Here is a 12,390-nt window from a genome sequence, read left to right as displayed (position 1 = left end):
AACTCACTAAGCATTTATGCTTACAGTTGTTGTGCATGTATTTCAGGTACTAGCGAGGACCGTGGGAAGGCGCCGGCATGATCGATACACACTGAAGACTGTTTTTATGATCTTGGGGTTTTGAATATTTGTATTTGACGGAATACTTAAACTATTTATGCCTTGTTTGAATGGAAATAATTATGTTTTAAAAATGAAAAATTTGTTTGAAAATTTGAGTTGTTACAAAACTTTTCTTACTTCCTCAGTTTGAGTCCAGATTTACCCGAAGGTGCATCCGAATCCCTCAAACCAAGGCTCTGATACCAACTTGTAACACCGAAATTTTCAAAACAAAATTTTCATTTAAAATCATTTATCTCTTAACACTTTTCACAAAAATCTCCATTTTGGTTAATTTACAATACATGACTTTTTGTTTTGTTCAATCAATTAATAAACCAGGATCCTCAAATAAACGCTTCCTCTAGTGTGTACAATCGAGCCGGTGCCGTCCCGTGATCCTGTGATAACCTGAAACACAACACACAAAACACCGTAAGCACGATGCTTAGCGAGTTCCCCAAAATACCACTCTAACACATACTAGCCACTCAAGGCTATAATCTCTGTTGACCCTCCGGTCAGTGTGTCTCAGTGGGACCCTCCATTCCCAGCTCTTTGTGGGCCCTCTGACCCTAACTCTATGGACCCAAGGGTCCTAACTTTGAATCATGCATATCATATATCACAATAAATCTCAACATATAAATAGCATACAAATATACTGACACATAATACTAAAAACACCACATATAGCACATATTAGCCACTCGAGGCTATAACTCTGTGGGCCCTTGGGCCCTAACTCTACGGACCCTCTGGTCCTAGCTCTGTGGACCTTCTGGTCCTATCTCTAATATACACACAACATAAATCACATAGAAATAATGCGGTGCCACACATCACATAGATAGCATATAATAACTCAGTCACATGACTCTATTACCACTCTAGGTAAAGTATAGTGAGAAGACTCACCTAGCAAGCAGAAAGCAGATATCCTCGTACTTGAATCTCGAACTCGCCACCGCCTAGCACATAAGGCAAATACTCTCATGAATATAACTCTCGAGACTAGACTCAACCCTCTCTTGGCACCCTCTTAAGGGTAAAAGACCATTTTACCCCTCTCTTGGCCTAAAGGCCACATTGCTGACCAAACCCTAAAAGTCAACAAAAGTCAACGGTCAACTTTGACCCGACTCGTCGAGTGCACTTGGGCGACTCGGCGAGTATACACGTGTCCACTAACTCTTTTAGATTCTCTCTTGGCACGCCGAGTACTTCCCTTGATTCGACGAGTCCACCTGGCATGAATCGCGGGGCCACCCCGACTCAACTCGCCGAGTTTCAAGAACAACTCGACGAGTTCCAACTTGAACTCAGACCCCTGACTCTCCCTGACTCACCGAGTCATACCCCTAACTCGGCAAGTCCACTTACTGGGTGATTAACGGGCAACCTTCATACTACCCGCCGAGTCTATTCTTGGGACTCGGCGAGTTCATGACATGCACAAACTCAAAACAACTTCTGAGGTCAGATCTGCCCCATACCATCATAGATCTGGCCTCCCCAAGCATGATTATCACGTAAAGTTCGGACCTTGACACACATATAACATAGAAATGGTCCAAAATGGTGATTTAGCCCCAAGAATGTCATTCCAAGCTCATGACTTCCAAGATGACTCATAAAGCTCCAAGGGTTAAGGTCTCTGGACCTCTTTATGTCCTGATCCAGAACATAAACTCGAGGAGGGACCAAATACACTACTTACTCAATCTCTAAAAGGGTTAGGAAAACCCTAACACTAAGAATCAACACCAAAACTGAAGAAGGTCCGAGAATAATACCTCAATGCAATCTCTATGAGCTCAAAACCACCAAAAATCGCACCTCCTTCAGCCTCCTTTTGCCTTAAACACTTCCTTCTTGTAAAAACACCCACCCAATATCAAGATTGACCTCTCCTTCCTCACAAACACTCTAGATCTCTTTAGGGTTTCTCTCTGGGGTGGATGGCCGCAAATGACGGCCATAAGGCCCTTTAAATAGGTCTCAAACCCTGGACATTAGAGTTTCAATAAACAGCGTGGACTCGCCGAGTCCAGTCGTGACCTGGATGAGAATCCGCGACCCTACTCGGCGAGTCTAAGCTCCAACTCGCCGAGTTCTTCCACAAACTCCAAAAATAATTGAGTAAAATAATATACCTGAGAATCCGGATGTTACATAATTGAAGGGTTTTTTTTTTTTTTTTTTTTTTTTTTTTTTTTTTGCCACATATCACACTCTCATTGAATTTGACAAATGTCATTTTGTTGTTATTTTGAATTAATTTCTTTTTTACATGTGATTTTATGAGTTTTTTATTTTAATAAATTTCATATAATATTTTAATGTATTAATTACAATAAATATAGTAATAAATAAATATCAATTTAATTAATGGATTTACCTTCTTATTTCAAAATTCTCAAATTAAAGCTCATTAATTAATTTTCTTTATTTATTTAAACTTGGAAGATAAAATAAAATCAATTTTAATAATTCTTTATTATTTTTATTTTTTTATAAATTCAAAATTTTTAAATATTTAAACTTTTATATTTAATTTTTTTTACTTAACTGATATAATACATGAGGAATGTTACCCCTAGTGCCTAGTAAACATTTAATGAAAGTGATGTACCTCAGCCAAAGAGAGAACTCATGCTATTGAGATGCCAACTTTTTTTTTGAACCGGCAAATACAAATATACTAATCTACTCCTAAACTAACACTAATTCCACCTATGTCCACAACGAGACTTGAACCATCGATCTCAAAGAGGAAGGACACCACCTGATACCGCTGGGCAAGAAAGCCCTTTAGTTTAGGAATGGCAACGGGGCGGGTTCGGGGCGGGACGGCATATCCCATACCCGAACCCGATATTTATATTTGTCCCCGAACCCGACGGGTTTCTTATCGGGGCGCCCCGTCGGGGCTAAAAATATCCCCGAACCCGACCCGAAACCCGATATGGACCTGAAACCCGACCCGAAAATGGTGGCAGAAAAAATTAGGAAAACTACAATGAAACAATTGAGAAATTAAAACATTACAAATGCTTAAAATACAAATAAGTTCTTAACATAAGTGAACCAAATAGAAATTACTAAAGTCTAATATCGTAACTAAATTCATCACAATAGTGAGAAATTGAGAATACGTGATGGGATTGAAGGTTAAAGTCTTCGGGTGGCTGAAATGGGTTAGAGGGATGAAATCTCATTTTATATATATATATATATATATATATATATATATATATATATATAATTTTTCGGGTCGGGGCATACATACCCCACTCCCTGACCCGAACCCGAACTAAAAACCCGATAATGATGCGAAACCGACCCGAAACCCGATAAGAGTGACCCGACCCGCCCCAAAATCTTCGGGGTTCGGGTTTTTTTGCGATCCGTACTTTGGTTGTTGAGATGCCTACTAAGAAAGGAAAATCACTTACCCCTTCACCTTTCCTATAAATGACGTTTTTAACCCACAACATTCAACTTTATGCGGTAAAGAAATGGACATTTTAAGTGACATTAACCTAGTATTTATGTTTTATTTATTTTCAAAAGGTTTATAACTACAAAATTCCTTATATAGATCTATATCGATTCGATCTCCCCTGATATCGAGCGAAAGGTACCTAAACGTTTCATCGTAGATCCATTCTCGTTCGTTAAAAAAAAATCCCAATTCGTCATTCATCGGTTCTCTTACAGATCAAAGATGGATTTCATGAAAGTTATCGATCAAACTGTCCGTGAGATGTAAGCTCTGTTTTCCATTTTTTTTACGAAATTAGATGTATACGCTCCTCGATATCCAATCAACGTTCATTGGATTCTCCCCAATTGCAGAAAGAGAGAGGTGAATTTGAAAGTATTGAAGGTTCCTGAGATTGAACAGAAGGTAATAACAACAACAACCTTATTTTTTTGCATTAATTTTGTGATCTTAGCTCTCAGAAAGGAATGTACGAATGTGTTGTTTGAGCATTTGGGCAATCGATCACTCAGATTCCAGGATTTAGGGTTGACATGGGTTCACTGTGGTACTGGAAATGGTAAATCGGGTAATTAACAATAACAAAAAGTAACTTTTAACTTTGAAATTGATTTGAATTTGAACATTTTGAGAAAAAAGATTTGTGATTGGATTAAACTTTATAGCGCATACTACAAATGGAATAATGTTGGTATTAGTGCAACGAAACGCATATCACTTTTGCGTTTGAAAGGTATCATAGCAATTGAAGTATGGCTCTTTTTTAGAATGGAAGTATTTTATCGTCTTAGTTGGTGAATTTTGAGCTTGAGGATCCCGCATATCAAGTTTCCGAAGTGAAAATGCATCTCAAGTTTCAAACAGTGAATAGTATGCTCAAGTTCAAACACACTCTTTGATGTTACATATGTTATATCAAATTATTGATAATGGTGCAAATTTTGGATGAATTTATGTAGATTAACTAATTATTTTAGGTCATTGCTGTGCATATAGTAATCTTTCATGGTTCTGTATAGTCATTCTTCCGATAATTAGATGTTGATGTGGTAGTATTAAGTTGTAATTTAATAATGTCAAAAGAGCATGCTTTGTGATCACAGTAGCACGATTTGCTCTGATACATGGATGGGATGCATAATGCATTTGATCATGACCTTGCCTAAATTTCTTTCTATGGCATCATGGTATGCATCTAAAAGTATGTTGGACCAAGTTATTTTTAAAATATGTTTGTGTTGTTGTTTTTTTCTGGATTTGAGTTCATGTTCCAAAGGTTATTAGTAAGTAACCAAAAGAGTTTTGGGCTGTGATGTCTAAGCTGTAATCCGACCCGAAGTAGAATTAAAGCAAATGAATGTATATTTCATGTTGGTATAGTGGGTCCGTCCATTCATATGATAGATTTGTTTCAAATGGTTGGCTGAAACAGGTGATGTGAATCAATTTGTATTTGTCCACTTTGAAGCTTTCCTAACCAAGATCCACTGAGAATGATAGATAGCTCATAGCTGTGAATGTGATGGATCTGTTGAATTGGTAATTGTGGTTGTTGATTTTGGCACAGGTATTAGATGCAACGGATGATGAACCTTGGGGTCCACATGGTACTGCATTGGCAGAGATTGCACAGGCAACTAAAAAGTTGTAAGTAGTGAAAATTTACTATGATTGAGTTAGATGATTGTTGGCTGACTCGCTATGTGTTCCAGCTCTGAATGTCAGATGGTTATGAATGTTCTGTGGGCTAGATTAACTGAAACTGACCGCAATTGGCGTCATGTATACAAGGTACCACCAAATACCAATAACATTTATCTTTTGTTTTCACATTTGTTTAATCTCTTGTTGTTTCCAGTGCCTCAAATTCAAATCAAAACATTACATCTTATATATGTATATATTTAGTATGTCTTGTTCTGAGACATTTTATTCCAGGCATTAGCTGTGATAGAGTATTTGGTGGCAAATGGGTCTGAGCGGGCAGTTGATGATATCATAGAACATACTTTCCAGATCTCTGTAAGTCTTTTTTTCAGCTCTAGAATCTTTCTTTTGTCAGTTCTTTTGGGGTCTTTTTGGTTTGGATGAAAACGAAGGAATGGAATGACTCATTACATTCCATGATCATGTTTGATTGCCCTCAAGGAATGAAATGAGTTTTCTACAATTTTTTATATTATATGTAAACTTAATTCTTCTTTACAGGCTATTTTGTTTATAGTTAATGAACTTTTTTTTTACAAAACTTATCATAATTGGACATATTAAAAGCTCATAAAACCCAAATAAGTGCTAATAAAGCCAATATTTCTTAGTTATTTTTTTTATTTCTAAAAAAAAACTATCTCATCAAAAGTTACATATGATATATAAAAGTGGGTTATGTTGCAATTATTCATTCCATTCCATGATTGATTGAAAAAAACACCCCTGGGCTAAGGAATGGGATTTAACAAAATGGAAGCTTGTTGTTAGTGGTTAACGTATTCTATTATTGCTGTTTGAATCTTTGAAATCACAAAGTCGCTCTCATGTTTCGAATATGTTGAGCCAAACGGGAAGGACAGTGGAATTAATGTGAGGAAAAAGGTTGAAACCATAGTGGCTCTGTTGAATGATAAAGATAAGATACAAGCAGCTAGAAACAAAGCTGCTGCAACTCGTGATAAGTAAGTGACACTCCCCATTCTTATTTCTGGACAATGTCACTAAATATGTTTCACACCTAGGCACTGAAAATTCTTTTTCAAGCGTTCAACTTTCAATTTTGTTCTATTGTTATGGCATTTTGTATTTTGTTGACGTGGCTCTGATCTGGCCATATGATATGACGTGATCAATTTGATTAAATGGGATTTGTTCAACAATTTCTAAGATTGGAACAAAACTGAAACTTGGTGACTGTTATTGTTTGAATAAACCTAGTAGTATGTCATATATGTCCACATCAACACCAAATACAGAGTTTCATATCAATGGAACAAGAGAATACAAAATTCCACAACATCAAAAGTTGGGTGATTGAAATAATTTTTGAGGGTTGGAACAAGTGTGAAATTTAATGATGTGATATTATTTATGGTTATTAGGTATGTTGGATTATCATCAACGGGAATAACATTTAAGTCAGGGTCAGCAGCCTCCTTTAGCAGCAGTAACTTTCAGAAAAGCGATAGATATGGGGGTTTTGGTAGTTCAAAAGATGGTGAAACATTCAAAGATAGTTTTAAGGAGAGAGAAAAATCAGGGGAAGATAGGTTTGAACCAGGTAAATATAAACCACGTACCCCGGGGAGTGCCTCAGCCTCTAACTCTAAGAAAGGCTCGTCTCGACATGGAAGGTATCATCTTTATTCTTGTTTAAAAAAATATACGTATTTGCTTAAGAATGTACAATGTTGCATATTTTATTCCTAAAATGCGTATTTCGTCTAAGAAACCACTTTGTTACATAAATTGAAAAAAAAAAGGTGAAATGTTGCTGCCTGCATAAATAATATATGCATTAAAATTTATGTATTTTCCAGAGCTTTCTTATGCATAAATTGTTTGGTTAAGAAGCATTCGTTTTATTTAAACTTTAGTTCACCTGGGATCATGGTCGTGTGTGATGTCTTAGGCTCTTTTTTTTTTTTTTTTTCCCATTAAGTGTTGTCTGGATTATTGACATTTAGAAAAATGTTTGTGAAAATGACAGCACACTTGAGAAGATGGAAGGAAAATTAAAACTGAATGAGTTCCGTCGTTCTCTCTCCATTAAGTTAAAAAGAAACACTCATATATATATATAGCTCACCAGAATAAGTCATGTCCCCAATAAGTCCATTAAGTATAAAAGAAACAAGCCATACCGCCTAAGGTTCTTAAATATCAGATACCAACTGAAAGGATGCAATGCTGCTGCCTGAAGATTGCAACTTAATTTTTCCTTGTAGGAGGTGGTGACATTACATAATGAAGGAAATATTCTTCTGGAAATTGTCTAACCCTGAGTTTGATTGCAAATGAATTCTGTGGCAATTCACAGCATCCTTCGACAGATAGATTTCAAGATTCCATTCTAATACCAAACATTTCCTCCTTGTTAAAAATTACTTAAAATACCCTTTGAGCCCCAGAATTTCACAAGTAAACACCTTTTGTCTCTTGCCTATCTGCTTTCCTCTACTCGATCATGAATGCTTATGAACAACGAATTCCATTCCATTTCCAGCAAACCAAATACATGACAGAATTCAAAAAAAAAAAAAAAAAAAAATCAGATTTTGAAGCCTTTAACTTCTGATTCCCTTGACAGATTCCAATATCTTCCAAAACATTTAGCAAACAAAACAAAACACCCTCTTACAAGAATGGAGCTGTGAATAAACTGATAGTTTTATTAATTTTACAAATAATGTCCCCATCATCTTCCCAGTAGGTGAAGAGGTGTAGTTGATGGAACAGACTCTAGTATTAGTGCCTGGTGAGTGGAGAGTAAGTGTTTTTAAGAAGAATAAAAATAGAAGCATCATGTAGAGTTAGTTTAACACATTTGATTTGATTTGATTTATATGATGATAATAAAATGTCAGTCAAATTAAACGGGTGGGTAATTCTGATATGATTTTAATCTATTTATAAAACCTGATGGCTGCAAAAGGTTGTTATAGTTTGTATGTAATCAAGTGCATAATTGGTGACATAATTATGAAGACACCATGAAAGATGTTTATATGTTCATATATCATTTTACTCATAGTGGCATTTACTAGATAATTTGATGTAAACTTTGATTGCGTTGCGTTTTTCTTATATTTAAGTCTTGTTGCTAATGCTTAAAGTTGGATGCCAGCACAATTCAAGACTCTTCAGCTAGTGGTGCATCAAAAGCATCAGTAAAGAGTGCTGCTGATAAAAATTCTTCGATTAGGTTGCAAAGCGTGAGTGCACCTTCTAATGACAATGATGATGATTTTGATGATTTTGACCCCCGAGGAACATCAAATTCAAGTAAGCCTTCCTCTTTTTGTCAGTTTTTGGGCTAAATGCAACAATACTTTCGTTTATTTGCATGTTATATATAATTCTACTTTCATTTCTCTGTATTACTGTGTTGCGCTTTCAACTTTGTTTTATTAAGGCATTGTACTTTCATTTTTCTTTGCTTATTAGGATGTCCAATGAAGATTGCTTTGTATTCAGATGATATTGCTATAATTGGGTAGATTTTTCTAAATACAATGCTGTAAATATGGAGAAACAGAAGTAAACAAATTAATTGAAAGCATGTGCATGGAATTCTTTCAAACATTGAGATAACTGTTGAGTTCCTTTGGTATCTATCATGTTTTCCTCCTCTTGCTTCTATTCTAGTTGTCTAAAATTGACAAACAACTTTTTCACTTACCTTGTCCCTTATCCACAAAACAAAAGTTTCTTCGATTTTTTCCTCAATTAATTGAATTCTATTAGTTATATTGTTCTATGATTCTATCTACTTTTATCGGTGTATTTTTTGTGCAACTTTTACCATCCTCTTAATGGTATAATCTAGGTTGCTCCCCAATCCCATATTATATGAAAAAGCATTGTACTTTGAAGAATCCACCTAAGTATATATCAGAAGATCATATTTACAAAAAGTTATGCCAGTGAAAATAACTTTGTATTGGATGAAATTGCTATGCTTGTCTAGGTTTTTCTATGTAGAATAATACTGAAATGTATGTCGATTGCTATAATGAACATGTTAATGGAAGCACATTGCTATTTCTTGCATTAGATCATGTGTGCAACCTACTTTCATTTAATTGTTTATTAGAGCATCATACTGCCATTTCTTTTTATTACAATCTTGTACTTTCAGTTTCTTCTTATAAAGGCATCGTACTTTGAAAAATCCACCTAATTACAGCATTGTAGTTTCAGTTTTATTATTTTATTATTTTTATTTTTTATACCTAATTACAACTGTGAAAATTGCTTTGTTTTAATGGAAGTATACTTTACCCTACTTTCTTTAGTTATGTGTGCCTTTCCTTTCCGGTGCTTACATTAATGGTTTTGAGGGTACTGTTTTATATATATATATATATATATATATATATATATATATATATATATATATATATATATATATATAAAGTTGTTGGTAGTTATAGGTGTGAAATTTGGTTTGTATTGGGTAGAATTTTTCAAGTAGCATAATGAAGGTAGGATGTTATTTGTTGGATTGAAGGCGGTTTTTGTTTAGCAAGTATATCCTTGATTTGTGGAGCTTACATAGATAGAGTTTGGGTGTTTGGCAGAGGCGGTTGCTGCAAGCTCTCCACAAGTGGATTTATTTGGACAAAGTTTGATTGGTGACCTTTTAGATGCCACAGAGAATTCTAATGGTAATGGAAATAGCAAGTCAGAAGAGGTTGATTTGTTTGCTGATGCCGCTTTTGTATCAGCAGGATCTCAGGTCAATTTGTTAATTCTCATACCAAACTTAACAACATTTCAATTCATTATGTGAAAAAAATTCCTTATTATCCTTCCAAATACCAGTGCATTCAATTTTCACTGTGCTATATTTTTTGTATAATGTACTGTCCTAAAAAGAAAAAGACTGAAAGCAAGTCGTTATGTTATGTTATGTTAGATATAAATTTACAAGTACGTCCTTCATGAAATATGATTTAAACAAATCCATGTAACTGATTCCTATTTTTATTGCTTTATACAACTGAGAAACAAAAACCAAGAATATTGGTTTTTTGGGGTTGGAAACCGAGTTTCTTCAGTTTGGTTTTGATTTTAAACAAAAAGTATGAAATAGATTGATTTGTTTTTTGTATTAGCATACACATCCATGTTTGATTTTTTCTATTACAGTATTGGACTTGGAAACATCTACCCGTCCGTGTCTGTGTATGTCATCTAGAATCTAGATAGATACATACAAAGCAATATTCACATGTAAATGTGGGTAGATTTTTTAAAGTAATAGAAAAAATTAACGCTGAAAAACTTAGAAGTAGCATGTTGTAAAAAAAAAAAAAAAGAGTGAAAGTAGAATGCAATTTCTTGCATTTAACTTTACTAGGTAGCTGTAAAAGTAGGCCACATTGTTTGTTTGTTTGTTTGTTTGGATGTAATTAATAAAGTAGAGTTTTGGCATGTCATTGTTGTGCTGCAGACTAAAGTTGATCTTTTTGCCTCTCCTCCACCTGCAAGTTGTGCAGCTATTCCAGCCATGGACTTTTTTGCAGCAGCAGTGCAACCCCAATCCCAACCCGAGATTAATAAGCCTTCAGAATCCTACACGACGACACCAACCAAAATAGTTGACCCATTTGCTGCTGTCCCAATGACTGATTTTGATAATTCAGACTTTTTTGGTTCCTTTTCTTCTCATACAGAGACAGATAGCTTAAACAACCAAAATCTTAAAACTCCTCCTCCTCCTCCTCCTCTTTCCTCAAAGAAAGATGGCTTTCAAGTCAAATCTGGAGTTTGGGCTGATTCTTTGAGCCGTGGTCTAATTGATCTAAATATATCTGGACGTAAGTATCTTATCTTTTTTTTTTTTTGTTCCATGATTAACATGAGTTCTAATTCAATGCAATAGCAGTGGGACCAAAAGTTGATTGCAACTTTGTAGCCATATATATATAATGGTAATGATTTCTTGTATTCATTCTCATATATTTGGTGCAGCGGCCAAGAAGGTGGATCTGACAGATGTGGGCATCGTGGGTGGTCTATCTGCGGGACCCGAGGAGAAGGAGAAGGAAAAGGGGCTCCCAAATTCTTTATTCATGGGTCAAGCCATGGGTATGGGATCTGGGCTTGGTAAATCCCCCCCTGCTTTTACATCATCATCATCATCCACCGATATAGATGACTTCTTCTCTAGCCTTAGCAGCACTGCCAATCAAAATCATTTTGGTTCTTTCCAAAAGTAAAAATTCATTTTCCTCAATTTTATGCAATTGCTTTTAAAATGTATCTGACTGATTAAATGAGTGTGAAATCCTTCGGTTCGGTTGGGACATGTGTGGATGGATATGTTAAATTGTGTGTACTAAAGGAACTATGACTCTGTTTCGGTTGTTTTACAAAGAGTTTATTATATCTTGGTACCTTGCACTTTTGCTAAATAATCTCTCTCTCTCTCTCTCTCTCTCTCTCTCTCTCTCTCTCTCTCTCTCTCTACGTATGTGTATTAATCTACCCTAAGCGTATATTAGGACAATTATCAATGAAGATGGAAAAGGTGTGTGAGAGCTCCTATCCTTTGACAAACCCTTCGTTTATCACTCTATAAACAGAATATCCCATACATGGTCCCTCAACTAACAACTAAACTATTCGAGCCTTCACCTATATTATTTGTTAGACTAAAATTATAACAAATAGGATTTAATGGATCTTTGTGTTCAAAAGGACAGGCGGTTTTAGGGATGAAAATTCCGCCCGACCCGGTGGAGAACCCAGTTGACCCGCCCCAATCGGGGACGGGTATTCCCCGCCAAAACGGGTATAACATTAATATCCAATATATACCTTATAAACTTTACTTTTACCTTATAAACTTTACTTTTACTTTTATAATATCCAATATATATTATAAGTTTTTGTATAACATTAATATAATCTACTTATCTTATGTCTGATAATATTTTTTTTGGATAAAATAAGAAATAAGTTGTTTTGAATGAGTTATTAATAAACAATATTGAACTAATAAACTTTGTATTACACTATTTAATTACACGAAAACATCCAAGGTTTCATATATGAACTTT

At 35.1% G+C, this 12,390-nt stretch overlaps 1 protein-coding gene across 1 annotated transcript; it reads left to right on the top strand.

Annotated features, from left to right (window-relative positions):
* The first annotated feature begins 3,697 nt into the window (after positions 1-3,697).
* On the top strand, positions 3,698-11,745 carry LOC111893455 (clathrin interactor EPSIN 1). Its single transcript, XM_023889517.3, has 11 exons — positions 3,698-3,873; positions 3,964-4,015; positions 5,178-5,257; positions 5,323-5,401; positions 5,549-5,632; positions 6,137-6,282; positions 6,703-6,954; positions 8,448-8,605; positions 9,904-10,061; positions 10,779-11,145; positions 11,300-11,745. Exons 1-11 carry the CDS (start codon positions 3,833-3,835, stop codon positions 11,545-11,547), a joined length of 1,665 nt encoding a protein of 554 aa, XP_023745285.1. The 5' UTR covers positions 3,698-3,832; the 3' UTR covers positions 11,548-11,745.
* The last annotated feature ends 645 nt before the right edge of the window (positions 11,746-12,390 follow it).

This window comes from Lactuca sativa, chromosome 5, assembly GCF_002870075.4.
Source record: "Lactuca sativa cultivar Salinas chromosome 5, Lsat_Salinas_v11, whole genome shotgun sequence".
In the NCBI taxonomy this organism is placed as follows: Eukaryota; Viridiplantae; Streptophyta; class Magnoliopsida; order Asterales; family Asteraceae; genus Lactuca; species Lactuca sativa.
Note: the sequence above shows the minus strand (reverse complement) of the source record. Positions and strands in the feature narration are given on the sequence as shown.